The sequence below is a fragment of the Bacillus rossius genome, chromosome 15 (assembly GCF_032445375.1).
Source record: "Bacillus rossius redtenbacheri isolate Brsri chromosome 15, Brsri_v3, whole genome shotgun sequence".
Classification (NCBI taxonomy): domain Eukaryota; kingdom Metazoa; phylum Arthropoda; class Insecta; order Phasmatodea; family Bacillidae; genus Bacillus; species Bacillus rossius.
The window spans coordinates 46,803,168-46,827,952 of NC_086342.1; the positions used below are offsets into that span (position 1 = coordinate 46,803,168).

Sequence of the window (24,785 nt, forward strand, 5' to 3'; positions counted from 1 at the left end):
AAATATATGTGACAATTAATGATAAACAAGACAACATTCATTCCACATGTAGTCTGTCGAGACAACGGAACACTAAAGAGAAATTAGGGTTTTCCCGTAAAATATGGGTTGTCTGGTCACGCTAGACTACTGCTGTATTTATGATTTACATAGACCTATATCTGTCATGAGACATTTACTTGACAAGTCTATTTTTTTATCAGCTTATAATTTGTGTCATATGCACAACCTGTGGTTTTCTGCAGTCCTGAAATTTTTTTTAACTGTTTCCAGTTTAAATTCAGTAGAAAAGATATGCATATTTTGTTAACTTTTTAAAATTTTTTTAGTTAAATAAATAAAATTGAGTTTTGGGTTCATGTAAGGGATAGCTTGGCCGGACACATTCACAGCTTGATTCATGAGCAACAGCAGATTTGGTGGATACAAGGCAAAGCAATGACAATGCTATTATGTAAACAAATTGTCTTTATTGTTTTATCCTGGCGATACATTTAGAATGTTGTGAGGTGGCTGAATTTGTATGTCTCACATCTACTGAAGTTTTATAGATTTTGTAGATATTATCGGTTGCCAGTGGCAGATACAAAAATTTATTTCAGGAGGGGGTTTGAAAAATAAAATAAAAATTAATTTTTGTATTCTAAGAACTTACATGAACAAAAACGGGGGCTTGTATGGTTACATGATCATTTTCAACGTACATCACTGCCATTGTGGTTTGTGATCACAGGTTTTGTAACAGCTCATTTTGTATCGTCCAAAATGATATCTCGCATAATTTTTAATAACTTCACCCCCTTATCACCCCCATCTGGTGGTCTACTTCTGTTACAATTCAATGTGTCATCTGTGTTTAAAGTTATTTGTTCGTTACAAACATCAGTGCTACTAATAACAGTCTTAATTTTGATATTAAAAAGTGTCCTGTTTGTTTAAGCTACACATATTTACTCCTCTCTCTGTCGTTTCAGTATGAAATAACTAGTGTATTGGACAACATTATTCAAAGTAAATACCCTGACAAGTTGTCTTTAAAGAGCTCTGTGGAACAAACGGACTTCTCATGCAGTTAGGCTGCAATCAAGTTAAGTTTTAACCCACGGTTCAGTTTGAAGAACTTACGGATGTTACTTTTATTCGAATACATGAAAAGAAAAGTTAAAAAGTTACACATGAAGTAATTGGGTGGGAGCCCCACTATATTATTTACTCTTGGGCCTTAAGTATTTCTCTACAGTCCTGAGTACCCACCGTACAAGATGTAGGCCTAGTCAAAACTTTGACACTTAAAAAACAATGTGAGCGAGTGTTTTAGTACTAGTCAGTGATTTGTAAACATTGTAACTCCATGACGAGCAAATTCGTGTGTTCTCATGTTGTGAATAAACTTATAATATGAAACACGGACACACAATTTAATGTGTAATTCTTTAAAATCATGATATATATGTATATGTGTGTGTATATGTATATATACATGTGTGTATGTATATATATATATGAAAAGTAGTCATGTTAGGGAAAAACGGTAAAATTTTTTCCCTTTTTTAAAACGAACTATAATTCTCTTTAACAAGATGGTACTATTGATTTCTCAGGGCTAGCCAAACAACAGGAGTAACGAATGTGCCGCATGTAAATATGCCTCAGCGCTAAACCTGTGTTGTTTCCCTGTAGACCGGAATTATCATGGCCTGTGTTTTTGAGGTTATACTTTAGACGCATTGAGGGTGAAATTGTCGTGTGCAACAGAAATGCAATGAAATAATCATACATGACACAAGGAAAATTTAACAGGTGAGAGTCCATTGCGAATGCGTGCAGAATCAGCAACAGCCATGTGTCAAAGTCGTCAAAGAGCGGACCCACATGTAGCAACATACACCCGTTTATACCTATTAACTTTCGTGAACATCGGGGAATGTAGTAAGCGGATTGGTGTGTCAAAGGAAACTTTATGGTGGTGAAACTATCTTGGAATACATTCTGCTGTAAACTTGAATAGTCATAACAAGTTATAATCACAATCTAAAAAATACATAAAATTTATTAGTCAAGAAAATTGTTTTGAAACAAACATGGTGTCAAATACATTTAAAATTTTGTTGTTTCTGTAAAGCATTATGAACATGGAGCTATCTTTTAAGTATTTTTCAAACTTAAAGTTGTAGTCCAATAGATGCTTTGAAACAAAATTAACCTGATACATTTAAAAACACATACTTATTATAACACCAAGTACATTTTTTTTTTTGCCTAAATAACAGAAATCAGTCTGTAAATACTTCCTACAAACAAACCCCAACCTTATTGAGCTGATTTGTCTTTGTGTTGAATATATGTAGGCAACAAAAAAAAAATATTTCAAACGATTGTGTTGGTGATGCATTTTGCATATTCAAAAATAAATTAATTATTAATTAAAATATTATCTATAAAAGTCATTAATAATAATTGTAGAAAAGGTTTTGCTGTGTGTAGCTAAAATGGCAAATATTAATTTTTACGCAGGCATACAGTGTTACGTATCAAGTTTAGAAATATATTATTTGTTATCAATTCCAGGAATAATTTTTTTTTGATCACTGGTCATGGCCAAGATATCCATTGTACACCAACTAACTCTTACGTTATTTGTTTCCTGTCACTTCTTGAACTTATTTATTTGGTGAACTTTTTATACTTGTTCTGATTTCTTAACAATTCAGGGTGCCTACCCACAGGCAACCAAGAAAAAACTGGAAACGTCAAGGAATGTAATCTGGATGAGATTAGTCAGAGAGCTAGGTAAGGTCAATAATGAAACTGCCCGATGAGAAAACATTTCTGGGTAAAATCACAAATTTTATACCAATCTTATATTATTTGAATGCAAATATGTAGAATGTATACATATTTTTGAAGACAAATTTTTTAAAAAATAATGGAAAATTTGCACTCAAAACATAAAAGTGAAGGATGCTAATTCGCATGGCTTTTACGCTCTGAATCAAAAATAATAAACAACTAACTTTAATTCTGCATGCAAATAATTAATAGAAATAAAATAATAAAAAGTTCTGGAGTGATAGGTATTACCTACTTGATATAGTTGGTACAATTTAAATTTAATGAAATTTAAAAAAATATATATATTATATGATATTAAATATTAATATCAATAAAACTTGTGGGAACATAACCTCACATATATAAATACACTTGAAAAAAATTAATCAACACCATTTCTATCACTAATATTCATAAAAAATAAATGTTTTTAATTATATGGATCAATATTCAAAAGCATTCAGTAAAATAGGTACCTATATGATTTAAAAGCACATAAATATGTTTTATTTGTATGTACACTTTTTTAATTATTTTATTTATTAATTATTTTTAATTATTATTATTTAATTATTCGTTGCATGCTGCGAATGTATCGTATAAATTTACTGTCATAATTTTTTCGTAATGTGCCTAAAGCAGTATAACATAACCTCACTTATGTATAATTTGTATGTAGACTGTTTTTATCCTGTTAATATAAAAATTCACACAAATTTTTCATAATATGCCCAAAGAAGTATAACATAACCTCACTTATGTATAATTTGTATGTAGCCTGTTTTTATCCTGTCAATATAAAAATTCACACAAATTTTCCATAATGTGCCCAAAGAAGTATAACTTCAAAAAAATTTCATTAAATTTGAATTTTTTCAATATTTAATTCCTTACATAATTTTAGTTAAATGTAAGGCATCCAAGGCACCCATTGGAAAATGATGAATACAACAACACTTTGATTTAATATACAAAAAATATTAATTAAAAATTATATTTATTTTAATATATTTTTTATATATTGCAAGCACATTAATTGTTCTGGTGAATCAATAATCTTCCTTGCTGTTGATTGATTCAGTAGGTAAACATTTTCACTTGTCTTGCAACTCTTGATTGTGACAAAGCCACATAGAGTTGGTCATATGAAGATATATTGAATAATAAAATATGTATTTCATATTTCATTGCATATAAAGGTGATACCAACAAAAAAGGAAAGACCATTCATCTACTTTATGACATTGATCATTCAAACACAGAATGAGATAAGGGAAGATAATGGAAAGATAATGGTCATGTATATGGGAAGATAATGGTCAAACACATAATCATTCACACACAGAATAATACAAATAGACTAACACACAGTATCATACCATTTAAGATACACTCACCGATGGTGTGCAGGAAAATGGCTTACCCAACACCAAGATGTAGTCAAAATATTATCTTTGCACCACAGATTCAGTCTGAATGCTAGGTTAGCAAAGAGCAATGAAAATTATATAGCCTACAGCGTTATGCGATCATTAAATTAGTTATGAGCTTAACTGTTTATAGGATTATTCCACAGTTAACAGGGAAAGTATTGGAAATCGTATTTGGGCTCACTTAAAATTTCTTTCACACTTTTGTAATAGATTACAAATACTGATATTTTATGTAACAGTAAAGAACTATAAGTAGACTATAATTAATCAGTTAAATAGCTTAAATGAATATTGTTACTTAAAAATAAAAAAATAAATAAAAAATATTTAGTCAACAAAAAAAAAATCATAAATAATCCAATTTCGCCAGATTTCCCGTCAGAGGCCCTTTGGGGCTTTCTGGTGACAAGTCTTTCCCTGGCATAGTTTCAACAAGTCCGTTATTTTTGCCAGAATGCCCATTTGTTTCAAAATTTACTTACAAATATTTTCTTTTGAATTTTATTTTTCCACATATAGCTACTTTTGTTAAAATTTTTAAATACAAATGTAGTTTATTAAAAAAAATTAAATCAAGTAAACAAACCTAATTAAAAAATAAAACATTTTAATTCAAATGTAGTATCTTTCTTATGCGGAGAGAAATGTTAAAACAATGTTTTTTATTTAATTGTATTGTAGCTGCACATTAAGGAAAACATGTCCTTTCACAAACTAAATAATGTATTTAAAAATTAAGTTTCTGAGTTAATTTTGATGATTAATTTGTATGAGTTTCGAAAGTATGTTACTGGAGATAATTCAATAAAATATATTTTAGACAAGTGTAAAATGCCACTTACCAATGGCGCAGTCATAATTGGTCAATGATTTGCTTGTGCAACTTGAAGTATTAGATAAGTAGCCCTAAATTGTTATTTCTTCCCTCTTTTATGTGACCATTCAATGAGGGGCGAAAATCTGGAGAATTTATAGGAATGGCCCGCGGGATTACGTTTATCAATTCTGTTTCACAGTTTTGATTTTGCAAGCGCAAGAGAGCCCTCACAGTGAGGGGATTTTAAATTTCTGAAGGGGGGGGGGGAATTGGCAGTACCCCATAACCCTATCCCCCCTCCTCTCTCGATTCATGCTAAAGTGCACAAGTGCCAAATTTAGCAAACTAGAGCGAAAACACTTTGCTTTGCAAAACAAAACGTGCAATGTAGAGCTTGCATATTGTTATGACAGCAAGGAATCCGAGACCGTTTTGCATCAAGCAATTGCAGCAATAACCTTTTTAACATATATTTATGAATACCAATTTTTATGGCGATGCGTCGAACGGTTTAGAAGTTGATGCGGTGCACGCCATGTAGCGGCGAGTTACAAAAAAAAAAAACTACGATTGCCAACTTTATGTATATTACATGTAAATATTACAGTTTTCGAAATGTTTAGCAGTTACTTCTTTAATTTACAAGAAAATTTGTTGGTTGAAATTCTTGCAATTAATGTTTTTCCCATTCAGTAGTATGTAATATTTCAATGTATACATAACGGTGATTTTTTTTGCATCGGGTCCATGAGGTCATTAGAAACTATTTCTCACAACACAGTTCTGGTAAATTGGAGACTGGATCGGCCATTTTCATATTATAAAGAACTATCCTGTATTTGCATGGAGAGGTTTTGGGGTACCGCAGAGAACAGGAATCAGGATGAAAGGATAAAGATTGGAACCGGCCTTCTTGAATCCGGATCCAACGTTGAATTGCTGCCCCACTTGGCTCGTTAAACAGTTGTTCGAATCGGCGCAGAATTATTTTAACTGTATGTAGTGGACCTATCAGCACAAATGCAGGTAAAGTGATTTTGCACCAATTCCCTTCTCTGCCAGCCAGACGAATGTCGAAGGAAGTATTCGGTTTTATCTTTCAAGTATTACAACTGTTCCTGTGCAAAAGTGGCGGACGCTAGCGTTGAAGTTATAAAAAAAATTTCAATATTCGTTGAAGGTGGTAGGTACGTTATTTTGAGTGATGTTGTTGATGTAATTCTTCTATTATAGGCCCTACAAATTATATTTATTTATTTTTGGTTTTATCTCCCCTCCATTTCCAATAAATAAATTATCATATCTGCCACTGCCTTGCATTTAATTTCTCTTTGAATTTAATGTTTACACATTACATTGTAACAACTTTAGTTTTTATTTATTTATTGTTTTGTTTTTATGAAATTCAGTTTCACTTAAGAAGGTTTGTATGCCTCCTTGATAGCCTTAAATTATCGTAAAATAATTTTATTGCTTAAAGTCGTGAAATATATTCTTAAAATTTACTATGAGTCCTTTTAAACTATTTAATAAACATTTTATTCTTGTTGCAGAAAAAACTAGGGATGGGCTAATCAAATCATCAAATACAATGAAATCCTTACTATTAGAAAGTTTCAATATTCAAGCGAAAAGATTCGATGAAAAATATTACAGGAAATAAGGTAAATTAAAAAATTCGACATTGATAACCTTTGCAGTTTACTTGTTAATTTGTATTGTCATACCTATCCTGTTACTATTCCCCAAGATATTGTAATTTAATATGTACTTATATAAATAAATTTACAATATATATTGATTCTGGAAACTTAGTGTGTGAAACAAACATTTAAAGGTTTGAATGATTCAACAACATAGTTAACATTTTATAGTTCTTGTATATTATTTTATTTCTGACTCTTCAGACGTAGATTCGGATTCAAGGGGTATATTCGAGGTACTCTTTGGGATTCAAATTCAAGATTCGGATTCGAGAAAATTTGGGATTTGACCCATCACTAATGATAATACACTGCATCATTTGGTTTTCTTGTTATTTTGTTTTAGTCTCTGGCAACAAGCTATGTCTTTCACATGCAGATTGGGAGTGTGTCGCATTGCTGTATAATTGTGCTGTCTAGAATACTCTTTGTCCATGCATTTCATAAGTTAATTGTAAAGCAAACAATTTTCATATGTTAAATTTTCAGGTAGGTAACAATATTAATAATAAAATGGTAAATGAGGCAAAGAGAAGTTTATAATATTCATGTACATCTGAAGTAACTAAAATTTTAAAAGATTCCTAAAAACATTTCAGGCATATTTTTGTTAATGTATAAACGCAAGGACCATGTTTGGTCCATTTCCTGTCGCCTGCAGTGATGGTTGTTTTTATCTCACAAAAATAGTTTCAATTTTCCATTTCCACTCCAAGTCGCTATCAGCCATACAAAATGCAGGAAAATGTATTTAGAGGAAAATACACGGTTCTGTAAAAGGGGTATTTTGAATGACAGTAAAGTGGTGCGAAGTCAGGGAATGTAAAAAATGTATTTTCCTTTTCTTTTTAGAACTGTGGTAATTATTTCCCAGTAAAATATTGTGAACATTTCGGAAAAGAAGTGGGGACGGGGGGCAAAGCTCGAACGTCGTTACTAGAATAATTTGTTCTAAACACTCATTCCTGTTTAAAATGCTGAGCTTGCTTGCTTACAAAACACATGTACCTGGTTTTTTTTTTTAAATTCTTGGGCCCGGTGTGATTATTAGGAATCTTGCAGTCATCAGCGAAAAACAATCTGTCATTTCCCTCGCAGACTGGAACCTGTTGATAAATGTTGAATTTTTACACAGTAATAAAGTTAGGGAGAATATTTACTTATGTCTGATGAGAAAATGTTTATATTTAAATAGGTAACTCAGCAAAAAGTAAAAAAAAAAAAAAAAAATTAAAAAAAATGAAGTTGGTAGGGCATCAACTATCCTGAAGATAGGGAAAGGTGATATTTTGAACATGTCGCGCACCGTGCTCATGGTAATCTACTAACAGAGACGTACTGCCTGCAGTGTAGTGCCTGTCATTGATAATGTGCAGTTATACATTGTGAGCTGCAGGCCACGCCGTGTGCTATCTTATCCAGCGCCAAGGGAAACGCTTGAATGGGGGAACTGTGGTGGACAGAACATTTGTCGGACTCTTTTGTCTGTGCAACCTTCGCACAGTTTGCGTGCCTGCTCCTCCGGAATGATTCAGTGAAACCTTGCGCGCCGAGCGTAGCAGTGACGGCAGCAAGGCGCGATGACCAGGCCCAGAGCGCACAGCTTTTCGAGCTTATGCAACTTCTGCTACAAAACTCATCGAGATGGCACACTGGTGCGTAGTTGCATTCATCCCTACATGTTCCGTTGTGTGGATCGGGGAAGTTGCCTTAAATGAATGTGCGTAGTTTGCGTGCATCAATACATAATCCCTGTGCTGAAAGATTTTGTGGCTAGGCAAGTGTCATTACATGCAAAGTTGCTACTCTCTAGCTGTAACTTCCCCGCGTGCTGACTTAGTTAAAAAAAAATTGTTGCTTTATCAACGGGACATCGGTGGTAGAAGGATACATAACAGACAAACTACTCTCTTAAAACTTATAGTGAATATGTTATATTTACTAAAGTGTGATCGGTTTCTTCCATTTTAAAGTTTCTCGGAGATTTAAATTCGTAATGTTTATTTTAAGTGACCAATGCCGAAAATATTCCGTTAAGATCTTAGCTTACATTTATTAGTTTCAGCTCATTATTTTAAAATTTCATAAAAAAATTTTTTATGTCATTTAACTGCAACTGCACTTGATAACTATACCCAAGTTGTGTTCAAAAAAGCATATATTGGCTAAAACGAGAAAGTGCTTGTTTTTCAGATAATATTTGACGTTACTTACCAAAAATGTAGTTTTACAAGCGATATCGTTGACGACAGGGTTTTCAAGGATTTTCCTTGTAAAAAGTACAAATTTTTTCTACAGTGTATGCATAATTTTCACTGATCGGATGAGTAATTTTACTAATTTAAATGAGAATTTACACATACATTGTCAGTGCAACTATGCAGTGCATCATGTATGTGTTACATAGTTTAAAATAACATGCTTTATGTCTGTGTAAAATTACGCTGCTCTATATGTGTTTCTAAAATTCAGCAAATAATTTTTTTCGTCAGTTTTTCACTTTGTATGTCATCGTGGAAGGTTCTGCAGTTCAGTACCAGGTATCGCTAGTGTGTCTTCTTGTAGGTTCCTTTACAATAAGTAGTTAAAACAGTTTCCTTGATGCCACAGTGCCAAGTAAACAAGGGGAGAAAAGCCAGTCCAGATTCATCACAAACAAGCTGTAGATAGGTTTTTACGTCTGGTGGTAGGCCTATTGTAGTGATTGGAATGGGTGCTTTCAAATCTCCAACATGTTTAAATTCTCACTGAGGTATAGAGTTTAAAAAGTTTTTTTTTTATTTTTTATTTTATTTTTGAGTTTTCATTTAGGCACTCGCAGTTTTTTAACTGTTTTGGTTTGGCTCTGCCCATGCAGTAATACAGCAAACGAGCCGCTTATGTTTGGATTTGGAAATCCGGTTTAGGGCATTTGTTGATGGATGCAACGTGATATTAGAGATTTTTTTAAACGGTAACGATCATATATTTCTTTTTTGGTGACGGATAAAATTCCAGTCTTCTCTAATCGAAATCTTAAAATCAAATTCCAGAGAGTACCCTGATATACCCCTCGAATCCCAATTTAGGCGTCAAAGTTTCAAAAATAAAATAATGTATGTAAATGAAAAATAATAACTATGGTGTTGAAACATTGTACCCTGTAAATGGTTGTTTCACAATTTAAAGTTTACAAAATCGATACATATTTAAATTTTATGTATGTAATTACATGTTAAAAAAAAGTACAATATCTTGGGTAATGATACCAGGGTAGATAAGAAGGAAAAAATACCTAGTTAACTTAAGAGGTTTTTAGGTTGAAATTTGTTAATTTACTTTATTTCCTCTAGTATTTTTCTTCACATCTTTGCCCTCTCGTGTGGAATCCTTGGACTACTGAGGATTTGAGGATTTGATTGGCCGTCCCCAGTCTTTTTCTTTGCCTTAGGACAGCTTACTGCGACTTGTTTTGAATATCATTATACTGTATTAAGTTTTCTTTGGTATTCCCGCTAAGACTTTGTGAGTGCCAGATAATCTGGGAAGTACCTAGTGCAGCCCGGATGTGGTTAAAGATTTTTTGCTGTATTCGGAAAGAACTAATCACGAAACGCCTTGAAAGAATTCACTATCAGGGATTTATTAAAGTTTTGTTATTTATGTTTCAACAATTGATCATTTAAGCCCTGTCACACTGCAAAACTTTTCTCTCTGATCATATTTGACATCAGCTGTTCAAGTTGTATGGTTCACATTAGGTACCTATTTTAATAACTGTATATAAGCTTCACTTGTTTATTACTCACTCAATACATGTTACAAACAATACAGTAGGTATACAGTTATTACTGATTGCTGCTTGGGCTACCATCACAACATGCTACTTGTTTATTATCCGGTAGGCCAACTTAACATCTTACTTAACTAAACCAACTGCAACAATAGCGTTAGAAGAAATATTTCCACAAAAATAGTTGGACATATAACCTCAATATGTTTTACACCATGTTACACAAAAATGTTTATTTTTTATATGAGCTATGCCAAACTTTTGAATTTCATTATAATTTTTAAATTGAATAATGCACCACAGTGCAAGACAGAGTTCCTGAACGTATGATTATATTGAATTTTTATATTTTTAAGACATTAAAAATTTAAATCACATTAATATACGTTACATTATAAAATTAATGTTCAGAGATTTTTAAAACTTATACGATGTCATTTCCTTTTTACATATAAAATTATTTTGCACACAACACTCCTACTAACACTATTTTAGTTTACTTCACTTTTATAACCTCTGCAATGGCGCATGTCTGCTTTGCTGTTTTGAAGATTCGTTGTGACGAAAACGGATGCCATTTTCGTTTTTGCTAGGCACGATTCTGGTTGTTTATTCCTTTCAACATCTAACATATTTTATTTCATTTAACTTGTCTAACAAACATGGCTGCACATTGCGACATTTTCACCGACACATCCTGACATTCAAAAACTGACTCCACTAAGTAACCGCTTAAGCCAAACAGATTATTATTCCAGGCAGGTGACGACACACATCACGATAGGTAACACTAGTTACACATACACTAGTTCCTAAGCAGTGACTTCATCAAGCGTGCAAGGTTAGTTTGCATGCCCTTCATGTCCGGATAAACAATCCGGTCTACCGCAAACCGTCTGCTCCAAGCACTGCGTTTGAAAGCTTGTCCTTGAACGAGAGCAGTGAATCGGCTGGCCTTAGATTCAAGGAACTATAAGCATTTGATAGTTGGTTATTTTTACAGTCAAATGTTGTGTGCTGCCTCGTTTCAGGACAGCTGCCAGGATCACAGACGTCAGATGTTATGTGATGGAGTTGCGATGCGTTACTCATGCCGGGTTCGTGCCCTGTGCCCCGCAGATACAGCTGTCAGACACGGACAGCAACAGCAACAGCAGCAACAGCAACAGCAACAGCAGCAACAGCCAGAGCAGCTTCGGCGAGGTCCCCCCGGCTGCACCGCCCCCGAACCCCGTCGCGGACGCCATGACGACGCTGGAGCCCGCGGCGGGCGAGGCGGTCCGCCCTGGACCGCCCCCCGCGCGGGCCTTCTACCCGCCCCCCGTGTTCGCCCCGTGGTACCTCCCGCCCGTCGCGGCCGGCCTCCCGAGGACACCCGGGCCGGACATGCCCCTGGACCTGAGCGCCAAGGCCGCGGCAGACAGTCCCGCCCAGCAGTCCCTCCGGGTTCCCAGCGTCGACCACAAGCACATCTTCAAGTGAGTAGCCCTCGTCCCTTGCCATGCCTTACGCCCTGTAGCTCTTAGGGGTGGGCTGACAACCCTGTTGTAATATCTTTAGAGCAGGCGTATGGAGAACAACCCTGTTATAATGTCTTTAGAGCAGGCGTATGGAAAACAACCCTGTTATAATGTCTTTAGAGCAGGCGTATGGAAAACAACCCTGTTAAAATATCTTTTGAGCAGGCGTATGGAAAACAACCCTGTTATAATGTCTTTAGAGTGGGCGTATGGAAAACAGTCCTGTTATAATGTCTTTAGAGCGGGCGTATGGAAAACAACCCTGTTATAATGTCTTTAGAGTGGGCGTATGGAAAACAGTCCTGTTATAATGTCTTTAGAGCGGGCGTATGGAAAACAACCCTGTTATAATATCTTTTGAGCAGGCGTATGGAAAACAACCCTGTTATAATGTCTTTGGAGTGGGCGTATGGAAAACAGTCCTATTATAATGTCTTAAGAGCGGGCGTATGGAAAACAACCCTGTTATAATGTCTTTAGAGTGGGCGTATGGAAAACAGTCCTGTTATAATGTCTTTAGAGCGGGCGTATGGAAAACAACCCTGTTATAATATCTTTAGAACACGCGTATGGAAAACAACCCTGTTATAATGTCTTTAGAGTGGGCGTATGGAAAACAATCCTGTTATAATGTCTTTAGAGCGGGTGTATGGAAAACAACCCTGTTATAATGTGTTTAGAGCGGGCGTATGGAAAACAACCCTGTTATAAAGTGTTTAGAGCGAGCGTATGGAAAACAATCCTGTTATAATGTCTTTAGAGCGGGCGTATGGAAAACAACCCTGTTATAATGTCTTTAGAGCAAGCGTATGAAAAACAACCCTGTTATAATATCTTTTGAGCTGGCGTATGGAGAACAACCCTGTTATAATGTCTTTAGAACACGCGTATGGAAAACAACCCTGTTATAATGTCTTTAGAGCGGGCGTATGGAAAACAACCCTGTTATAATATCTTTTGAGCAGGCGTATGGAAAACAACCCTGTTATAATGTCTTTAGAGTGGCCGTATGGCAAACAACCCTGTTATAATGTGTTTAGAGCGGGCGTATGGAAAACAACTCTGTTATAAAGTGTTTAGAGTGGGCGTATGGAAAACAATCCTGTTATAATGTCTTTAGAGCGGGCGTATGGAAAGCAACCCTGTTATAATGTCTTTTGAGCAGGCGTATGGAAAACAACCCTGTTATAATGTCTTAAGAGTGTGCGTATGGAAAACAATCCCGTTATAATGTCTTTAGAGCGGGCGTATGGAAAGCAACTCTGTTATAATATCTTTTGAGCAGGCGTATGGAAAAAAAAAACCTGTTATAATGTCTTTAGAGTGTGCGTATGGAAAGCAATCCCGTTATAATGTCTTTAGAGCGGGCGTATGGAAAGCAACTCTGTTATAATATCTTTTGAGCAGGTGTATGGAAAAAAAAAAACATTATAAGCTAGCACTTGTCGTTTTAACTACTTACCAAAAGACTCATCGAGCTACGTTAACATATTTAATGTTAAAGCAACTGCTGGGATTTCCTTAACCAGGCCAACAATTTTTCAACTTTGTCATGCTTCCAGCTTCCATTTTATTTGTCTTTAAAGACACGCCGCCTGTTTCTGTGAAATTCTCTCACGATTTTGAGTGGATATGCATATTTCCAATTTCTTCGTCACTTGGAAATGTGTAATTTTTGGATTTACTACCGACGAATGAAATAAATTCAACTCTTTATCAGCAAAAGACAGCACTTTTTATTTGCCATCGCGGAGTAGTTGGCGAATAAAATATTGTAGGACTATGTACGTACATCTGAAATAAAGAAACCACTGGAATGACAAGGAGCGGAAGGATTTTTTTTTAATACAATGGTGGTAACAGTCATGTAAACGAGAACGTTATGTACCTTCGATATCAAATGCACAGCATTAGCCAACACATTGTAAACAAAAAACATACATGAAGTGTAAAGTAAACCGTTTAACATGTTAAACCTTTTTTGCATTTATTGAAACTAGCAAGCAAATGTTATAAGCACGAAATGGATCATTCGTGAAACGTTATAAGCAGGAAATACATATATATTCTTCTAATGGGGAAAATGTCAGTACTAACAAAAAATATGTTGTTATAAGCAGTAAAACATTATAAGCAGAAACATTATAACAGGGTTCTTCTGTACTTCTTGTAAAAATAAGCATTACTAACATTGTTATGAGTCATTAGTCATTTTTATTAAAAAAAAATTTTTTTAATGCCAAATATGAACACTTGTGTTACACACACCACAGTATTTATTTCTTATTTTTATTTAAACTAGTAGAAAAAAAATTTAATTCAAAGTAAAAAGACATTTAAAAATTGTTCTATTTAACTTTGTAGTTTCAAAGCTTTGCCCACTCCTAGTAGCTGTCGTATGAAGAAATAATAAATGTACCCCCTCTCTTATTCCCTTCCTCAGCCAACCAAGTAAGAATGTAGAATGTAACTGAACTAATGCCCTTTGTAGCTTAATGCCTTAATGTACCACTTTTTTTTTCCAGCCCTTGTGTCTGCCCTTGCTTGTAAATCTTGTAACTATCTTGTTTTATATTATCGCCACTTTAACATTAGCACAAATATTTTACCAAAACCTTTTTCTATTATTAAATAAATTTTACAACTCTTCATGCTCTTAACAAAGTTTTAATGTTTATGTCAACAATTGATCAGATTGGAATGCTAATAATAAATTTAAATTTAATAAATGGTCAAAAAATAAATTGTATAATGAGTAAGATATAAACTTTTCATTTGGGCAAATAATACTAAAAATCTACAAAACATGTATTTTTGTTTTTTTTTTTTTTTAGCACAAAATTATTTAGTATCTATGAAAATTGGGAAGCTTCTAAAACTGAAAATTTATATAGAAAGCCAAAGAATTTCAACTCCTAGGCATTCATAAAGTTAAATATTACAAAAATTAAGACACAGTAATTTTTAAATTTCTAGAGAATTCTGACAAAGTTTCTGAAAATGTTAGGAAAATATATCTTCTAAAAAAAAACTCACCTAAATCATATGTGCAGCCATTAATGAGGTGTTATTTTCAGTGCAGGACTTTGAAATTGTTTTATGAAATTCGGTCAGAGTATACCGAAAGATATGAAAATCATTTTAAAGTAAAGTATATTTTAATTATATGATTATGTGAACAGTTACTAACGATATGATACTTACTGAGCCAGTTGTAGTGCTGATGTGTGGGCATATGTCAGGCAAATAATTTTTTTTTAATAATCTGTAGTTGTTTTTTAGTTAAAAATTATAATATTTTAAAGCCAGCTTAGACTTAAGACCCTGCTACAGTGGGACGGTGCTGACTGGTGCTGCTAGTTCCGAGCTGGTCCCAACGTGTTTGCGTGCTGCAAGAAATGCTACACTGGCATTTCGACGGTGTACGTTCATGATGTTTATCGAAACGAAATCACAGAGCGTGATTGCTATACAATTGCCGAAAATGCAAGACAAACCATCAGCGCCCAAAACAGGCAGGTCCGTGCGCCATCTCATTCCTCACTTACCGAGTCCGCAAGTGTTCACTGGTAAGTGATCGCCACTTGCCGAGACGGTGCTAATTCCGGTGCACGGCTGCACCAGTGCTAACTTCGTACACTGTCGCCCCGCAGTGCAGAAGCACGCCTGAGACTGCCAGACAAAGAGCCTGGTCACGACCAGCTGTTGTGGACGGTATTCCACGCGAAGTCAATCACAACACGTCAAGGTCACACACGGTGCGCAGAGCTTCAGGAAAAGCCACCCCATTAGAAAACTACTCCATATATCCGAGTGGTGTCTGTTTACGAAAAGCATTTACGAATGCCCTAAGGGCGGATGAGTAGTTCTGTTTCCGAAATTTGTTTTAGAAACTGAAATTTAGGAACATTGAAAATGGATAAAATGTGGGCATGAATCACCCGGTACAGATTCTTGAAAGCACGCCTGAAAGCCTTGAATTACACCTTCATTTACATTTCTCCACCGTGTAACCTTACAGTTACTGCTCAAACGTCATAGTTGCCCGATACACGAAAGTCTACAACCTAGTGCTTAGAGGTCACACTGCGCTCTAATCACCAGCAAGCGTCACACCTGACAATTATCACTGACACAAATACACCCCTGACAAGGTGAGCCCCTCAAAAACACTATTTCACGCACATTATCCAATGAGCAAGTATTATGTGGTTCTAGCAATCCAGAAAATCTCTTAATTAGAACATCCACCAAATTCATATTTTAAATTGTTCATCAATTAATTCTAGCTTCCATTTGTCTCTTCATCTATGTAATTATAGTATATTCATTCAGTCCCATGCTCATCCCATTATACGTTACAGTAATACATGACATAACCTTCTATTAGGTAGCAATTCAGTTTTGTACGGTAATAATTCATTTCATCAATAATTTGTCTACCAAATTGTTAGATAAAGTTTATGATCCATACAATAAATTATAACTGATTTCATAGCATACTTTCAAACATTGTTATTTCCACCCCTTTCAGTAATGGTTGGTTAGATAAAAATTTATTTTAACAAAAGTTTTAGACAATGTTTAGAAAGTTAAACAACCCCAGGTTTTTTTTTACCCCTTGCAATAATTGTATTATCAAAAATTGTTTTAGACAAAAATTTTAGATAAAAATTATAAGATTTACAAGCAATTTGAATGTATTTGATGACATGCTTACTAAGGGAGTTATGAATTTATTTTAATATTTTAACCCCAACTTCAGGGCCACATCCTCAGCTCCCCCGTCCTCAGCTCCCCCAGCCTCAGCCCCACGTCGAAAGTTCCTCTGACCCCAAGGAGCCCCCCCCCCCCCCCACCACAGGCCCCCGACCACTTACCACCCGGCATCAAGCTCCCTCGACGCAGGTCCTCTGACAGCAGCCACCAAGCCTTAGCCCTCTGGGCTTTTGACCCCCCAGCTTCAGCCCCTTGGTCTCAGGCATCCAAACCCTCAGGCACACCAGCATCAGGTCCCCCAGGCCTCAGATCTCCCCTGCCTCAAGCCCCCATCATCAGGCCCGACGGCCTCAAGCCCCCATCATCAGGCCCGATGGCCTCAAAGCCCCACCATCAGACCAGACAGCCTCAAGCGCCCATCATCAGGCCCGACGGCCTCAAGCCCCCATCATCAGGCCCGACGGCCTCAAGCCCTTATCAACAGGCCCGACGGCCTCAAGCCCCATCATCAGACCAAACGGCCTCAAGCCCCCACCATCAGACCCGACAGCCTCAAGCGCCCATCATCAGGCCCGACGGCCTAAAGCCCCCATCATCAGGTCCGACGGCCTCAAGCCCCCATCATCAAGCCCGACGGCCTCAAGCCCCATCATCAGGCCCGACGGCCTCAAGGCCCCACCATCAGACCAGACAGCCTCAAGCCCCCATCATCAGGCCCGACGGCCTCAACCCCCCATCATCAGGCCTGACGGCCTCAAGCCCCCATCAACAGGCCCGACGGCCTCAAGCCCCCATCATCAGACCAAACGGCCTCATGCCCCCACCATCAGACCGACAGCCTCAAGCGCCCATCATCAGGCCCGACGGCCTAAAGCCCCCATAATCAGGCCCGACGGCCTCAAGCCCCCATCATCAAGCCCGACGGCCTCAAGCTTCCATCATCAGGCTCGACTGCCTCTAGCCCCCATAATCAGGCCCGACGGCCTCAAGCCCCCATCATCAGGCCCGACGGCCTCAAGCCCCCATCATCAGGTCCGACGGCATCAAGCCCCCATCATCAGGTCCGACGGCCTCAAGCCCTCATCATCAAGCCCGACGGCCTCAAGCCCCCATTATTCCCCCTGCCTCAAGCCCCATCTTCAGGCCCGACGGCCTCAAACCCCCATCATCAGGTCCGACGGCCTCAAGCCCCCATCATCAGGTCCGACGGCCTCAAGCCCCCATCATTAGGTCCGACGGCCTCAAGCCCCCATAATCAGGCCCGACGGCCTGAAGACCCATCATCAGGTTCAATAGCCTCAAGCCCCCATCATCAGGCCCGACTGACACAATCCCACCAGCATCAGGCTCGACGGCCTCAAGCCCCCATCATCTTAGCCGACTGCCTCAAGCCCCCATCATCAAGCCCGACGGCCTCAAGCCCCCACCATCAGACCCGACGGTCTCAAGCCCCCATCATCAGGCCCGACTGCCTCAAGCCCCCATCAACAGGTCCGACGGCCTGAAGCCCCCATCTTCATGTCTGACTACCTCAAGCCCCCATATTGAGGTCTGACAGCCTCAAGCCCCCATCATGAAGTCTGAAGGCCTCAAGCCCCATAATCAGGCCCGACTGCCTCAAGCCCCCATAATCAGGTCCGGCGGCCTCAAGCCACCATCATCAGGTCCGACGTCCTCAAGCCCCCATTATCAGGTCCGACGGCCTCAAGCCCCCATCAGGTCCGACGGCATTAAGCCCCCATCATCAGGTCCGGCGGCCTCAAGCCCCCATCATGAGGTCTGAAGGCCTCAAGCCCCATCAACAGACCCCCGGCCTGAGCCCCCTGCCCTCACGCCTCCTTGCCTCAGGCGCCTCGGCCTTAGCACCCAGGCTTCAGGTTCCTCCCGGAATGGACCTTTTTCATAATATTATGCCCCAATAAAATATAATGGCCCTTGGCCCCTCAAAGTGTGGGGTAGCCTTTGCAAAGGATGGTGAATATGTGACACTGCCCAGAGTTCAAGGATGGGTCCCTTCCCCCATTTTCAGAGAATTTCACCAGGTGGTCCGAGGTCACGCACGCTTCCAAAGTCAGGTAAAATTAAGGTTGGTCAGAAAAGTCCTGAAGAAGTCCCTAAATAACCATCAATAGTGCTGGAAGTCACAAAAATTTAATATACAGCAATTTGTGCTAACTTACCTTTTTGACACCTCACTTCAGTTTATAGTAGCAGTGGACATTATCCCTGAAACTATTTTAGCATTTAAATTCAGTTTGTACGTTTCTGCCAATTGTAGAAAATTTCATAATACATTTGCCCATGTCTCATTTAGGTTGTATATCTAGATTTAAAAATCACCCTTTGATAGAAAAACTTGTAGAAAAATGTTAAAAGGTTCTGAAAAGGTCCCGAAATCGGTTCACGATTAAGCTTCTTCATAAATTACATCAAATGTGTTTTATTTGTTAATTTTCCTGCATTTTTATTTCTTACTTAAGTTGATGAATTGCTTTAGTAGAACAATACACATGAAATATTAGCAGTTAGATGTATGTATAAACACAAAGGCCTTCATGTACGTGTATGCATGTATGATAAAGAATTTTGTGCCCCATCTTCCCGCCTTCTTTCTCTCTCTTAACAAATGGCCTCATTCACAAGTGGTTGTGCTACAGGAAATTATCAAAATGTGTACCACCGACAATCAACACTGCCCTGGGAACGTCTCTCAGTGTGTGACCTCACGTTTTAAACATGTCGGAGTTGGCATGAATGCAACAGTTAAGACGCTACAAAGGCCTGAGTATAAATTTTCACCATTTTTGATTTCACTTGGGAAACAAAAGCCAGTTCCTGTGCAGCGGTAGGAAAAAAAAACCTATTGCTTTTAATTAGCCAGACAACCATTTTTCACAAACATTATAGGATATGTTTTGTATAGAATGTTGATTCCAGTTGGTGTTGCTTCATCATTGCCGATCATTCACTATGTAATCAAGCCAGAGTCGAAATCTTCTCTAATGAAGCTCTCTTTTTTTTCATTTCCATGGTGTCTGTCTCAGTAAGTTGTGAAGGTAGTAAGTGTGCATGGAGTCAGATTGGTTCGGTTACAGACGACCTGGCCCAATTGCAGTACAAGACCAGTACAAATGAGGCACTGCAAGCAGAAGAAAAAAATTACAAATTTCCTGCTCTGTTTTTTTTTTAACACCTGCATTCAGGATGAATTATCAGATTAAGGAAATAGTTCTGAAACTTTTTTTTTAATGTGTGCATCACATATTAAAAATGTCAGTATTATGATCAAGAAGATTCTTCTCGTGCACTTCAATAACATTTTCCAAAAAGAGTAAAAAAAAAAAAAAAGGGTGGGGGGTTGTCTGTAAAGTCGGTTTACGGACGATAATTTTACGTGATAACGTCATAAGAAAACATTGATGAAAAATTGCATACTTTTTAATTTTCAAATATTATTTACAGTTTTTGCAAATTTAATTTAAATAATTTGTTTAAATATAATCACATACAATTAGTTAAAAATCCCGCTTTAACCTGTCTGATATTATAGAAGATTTTGTCACACGGTGTTTGGCCGGTTCTTGCACACTCGGCTCAGGCGGAACGTGACAATTTTTCGTGCGTGCATCCGGTATTCATCAATTTATAAGATGTTATCACGTCAAAAAAACCTTAATGAGCATTATCTTGGAATGAAAAAATCTCTGAGTCAGTTATTAACCAACGATCAGGGTCTTTTTTTCACCTGTGGTAAAAAAAAATTACTAGTTACTTAAACATTTATAAAGAGATTAAAACTGCGGCTTGGCCCAGCCCAAAAGTTGTAACATTTTCCACTCTACAGTCCAGAAATACTTTTTTGCGAGCTACCGAGAAATGCGATCTGCTGGTTAGACTGCCGAGCTAGGACTGACGCAACGCCATAAAATTACGATGCAGGATAATTTTTTCTAGGACATGCTTTAATGTTACTGTGCCACATCACATGTATTTACCTCTTAAAACTATAAATGGCCCTAAATTACTTTCAAGTATCAGCTACAAAAATACCAAAAATGGTGTGTGTTGTAACACCAGTACACCAGCACCACTGTTGCTAGTTGCTCTAGGTTCTGCTATGATTTTAAGGTTATCTACATGGTAACTGCAATCTTGTTTGGAAAAAAATAAAAATAAACTTTAAGGTTGTTATTTTCCCGTACCATTAACGTAGTTATTTTCCCAGCTGCCCTGTTGTAAATATGTATAAACTATGCTGTGGTTGAGCTGAAATTTTTAAGTACGGAAATTTTTTTGAAAATTCTTTGTTGTTTGCCATTGCAGTAGAAAATTATGAACGTGACAAGTCTTTGAATTGAGTAGATAAATAATTTGGTTTGGGTTAGTTTCATTAATTCCAAAGTAGTCAAAGGATTTGTAATCTAGCCGATTGGTGCTTCCCCTATAGCAAAACCTCAAAATTGAGAATAAATATAATATTATTTTAATAGAACTATCAGTCATTTGTTGGTACTTGTATGTATAGTTTTTCAACTAATGAAGATTTTTTCTATTTTTTTTTATTTTTTTATTTATTGTGTGGTTTGTCATTTAATAAGGGCATTGGACTAGTGAAATAGGATTCTTCTTCAAATTGTCAAACAAATTTTTTTAAATTAATTTGGGCTTGGAAAACTTTTCAGTAACTTATAGTTTTTAATTTGGTACATTAGACTGTCTTGTTAACTGAACACAATTAAATAGTTGTAGTTATCTACATATTTCTATATAGAGCTGAGTGAAAGCTCTAATTCCCAAATAAATAGCATATTTAAGGAAACAACTCAGAACTAATTACCTCATGTCTTGAAATCCCTTTTTGTTTTCAGTAGCCTATCTATAAGTAAGTACTGTTTGTACTTGATGAGAATGGTCACAGATTTCTCTGCTTATAAAAATTATTTCTATTTTCGAAAAATATTTTAGGGAATACACTGAGGTTTATGATGACATCATACTACATTGTAGTAGATGTAGGATGTAGGATGTAGGATGAACATAAGCAGAAACACATGAGTATAAAGGTTTTGCTAAACCATTGTATTGAATATTTTACATCTGTGCATAACATAATATGTAATTGACAGGTCTGTGGTCAAATTTTTTTGACTAAAGTTATAAATTTATGTTTTAAAATTTAAAAAAAAATTAGAATTCTCACAAAATTGAAGTATTAAATCTTGTATAACAGTTGTTCAGTAACATTTTATTGAACAGAAAATTTTTAAACAAGCAAAACTGTCAGATCGCAATATGTTTGTAGCTATGTTCTTATCTAGAGAGAGAGAGAAAAAGTACCTAGCCTCTGTTACTGGATAACAAGGTTTTCTCTCTCTCTCCCTCTACCAAAATACATGTGATATTTGCACAATGCATGCAAGGTTGGCTGTGTTATCTCAAACACACTCAGTCTTGGCCCTGGTTTTTCCCGTGTTATCTCTTGCTGTTTTATATTCCCAGTCAAGTTAAGAGCAGTTTGTTTAGTAAAAAAAAACTATTGGGTGAATACACTTACGTCACAAACTAAGGAAAAATATTGTAGGAAATATGACTATGGTCTCAGTCAAATTATTTTTCATCAAGATAATTTTTTTGACGTGACAACGTCTAATAAATCGATGAACGCCGGATGCACGCACGAAAAAGTTTCCCGTTACGCACATTGTCCCGTTACGCTTATTGTACACTTGCGCCGCATCTATCTCTCTGCCACTCGATTGGAACAACCATCGATTTGACTTTTTCTAGGCACATTAAACTTAAAACACTCCCATTCGTTTCCTACTTTTCCTATCATCGTCCTATCCTTAACAGAATAACACAGATTGGAAGAAGTTAAATAGCAAACATGTATACAAGTTATAGTTAAAATAATCTCTTCGTTAAAGTAATAAACATATTTGAATTAATGAGTGCAAATAAAAGTAAATTTATCAATTAAATTGTAGATTTCATTTCACTCCTTCTTTGTATCCATACAAAATAGTGATAATTCAATAAGAATGATTCAATTTTATTCATAAAAGTATGCAGTCATTTCATCAATGTTTTGTTATGACGTTGTCACGTTACCTAAACTATCGTCCGTAAACCGACTTTACAGACAACCAATTTTTTTTCATTATAAAACCACATTTTGCTTATTTTCATTCTCTTGATTAAAGAATTATAGTTATAATGTTAAACGAACAACAGTGTTTTACATTTGTATTTTGAATATTATTTTAATTGTTAACATGTGTTCTTCCAGATTAACCTGTGAAATTTTACATGTTTACTCACAACACAGAATAATTTGTGAATGTGCTAAAGTGATATGATTTTGTATTTTGTTGGATTTTATAACTACCAACACTAAAAAACTATTAAAAGTAATAAATTATTATTTTTTTAGTTATAGAATATTAAATTTAACTTTATTTCAGTGTGCTTAGTATTAACAATTATTATTAGTTGGTGTACTGCTGGTTTTTAATTATTATTCTATTTATATTATTTAGACTTTTGAATAATCTTGATATATATGTATGCATACATGCAATACAATACAATGTAATACAATACCAATACAATACCTGACATAGGTACAACTGACTGCACTACATAGTTGCATAGCCATGGTCCCCCCCCCCCCTTATAACCTCTAGAACAAAAAAAGGAGGGGGGGGGGAAGTTGTCTGTAAAGTCGGTTTACGGAAGAAAATTTTACGTGATAACGTCATAAGAAAACATTCATGAATAATTGCATATTTTTTAATTTTCAAATATTATTTATAGTGTTTGCAAATTTAATTTAAATAATTTGTTTAAATATAATCACGAACAATTAGTTAAACAGCCCGCCTTAACCTGTTTGATATTATAGAATATTTTCTCGAACGGTGGTTGGCCGGTTCTTGCACGCTCGGCTCAGGGGGAACGTGACAATTTTTCGTGCCTGCAGCCGGCGTTCATCGATTTATAAGACGTTATCACGTCAAAAACTGTAGAGATAACAACAAACAATCTTCTTTATATCCTTGATAATTAATCTTGCGAGAAATTTGTTAAAATAGTCTTTTGATGAGGCTGTTTTTTATTTTTATTTTTGAATTTCCCGTTAAACTAGGATGTCTTCCAGACCACCTAAAACCCCCCAGTCATTGGCCGCTCCCAAGGTTCGAAGCTGCGTCTCAGGTTCCGAAATGCACCCGCGGAACACTGGGGCACCGGGGAAGAGATGGCATGTTCGCACTGAAGCAGCTGAGCCCGCGACCCTGCACTCGCCTCTGATTGGCCAGCTCTCGATGCCTGCGTAGTTACACAGCGGCGTAGTCGGCATACGATGTTCGTTGGCAATTTTTCACTCAGGTTGCGGTCTGCGAAACCAGCTAAAAAAAATTGGTTGTCTGTAAAGTCGGTTTATGGACGATAGTTTTAACGTGACGTCTTAACAAAACATTGATGAAATGATTGCATACTTTTATGAATAAAATTGAATCATTTTTATTTAATTATCACTATTTTGTATGGATACAAAGAAGGAGTGAAATGAAATCTACAATGTAATTGATAAATTTACTTTTATTTGCACTCATTAATTCACATATGTTTATTACTTTAACGAAGAGATTATTTTAACTATAACTTTTATACATGTTTGCTATTTAACTTCTTCCAATCTGTGTTATTCTGTTAAGGATAGGACGATGATAGGAAAAGTAGGAAACGAATGGGAGTGTTTCAAGTTTAATGTGCCTCGAAAAAGTCAAATCGATGGTTGTTCCAATCGAGTAGAAGAGAGATAAATGGGGCGCAAGCGTACAATGAGCGTAACGGGACACAACGTAACGGAACAATGTGCGTAACGGGACACTTTTTCGTGCGTGCAGCCGGCGTTCATCGATTTATTAGACGTCACGTCAAAAGGGAATACTCGAACCCTCTGTGTGTGCCATATGCACAAACTGA

The 24,785-nt window shown here is 36.6% G+C and overlaps 1 protein-coding gene across 6 annotated transcripts in view; it reads left to right on the forward strand.

Annotated features, from left to right (window-relative positions):
* The window catches only part of LOC134539584 (mushroom body large-type Kenyon cell-specific protein 1), a 61,682-nt gene that overhangs the window by 11,142 nt on the left and 25,755 nt on the right, over positions 1–24,785 (forward strand). For all 6 annotated transcript variants that reach the window (XM_063381744.1, XM_063381743.1, XM_063381742.1 and 3 more), the window contains exon 3: positions 11,677–12,035. In XM_063381744.1, coding sequence (XP_063237814.1) covers positions 11,677–12,035 — 359 coding nt within the window. The remainder of the gene's footprint in view (positions 1–11,676; positions 12,036–24,785) is intronic.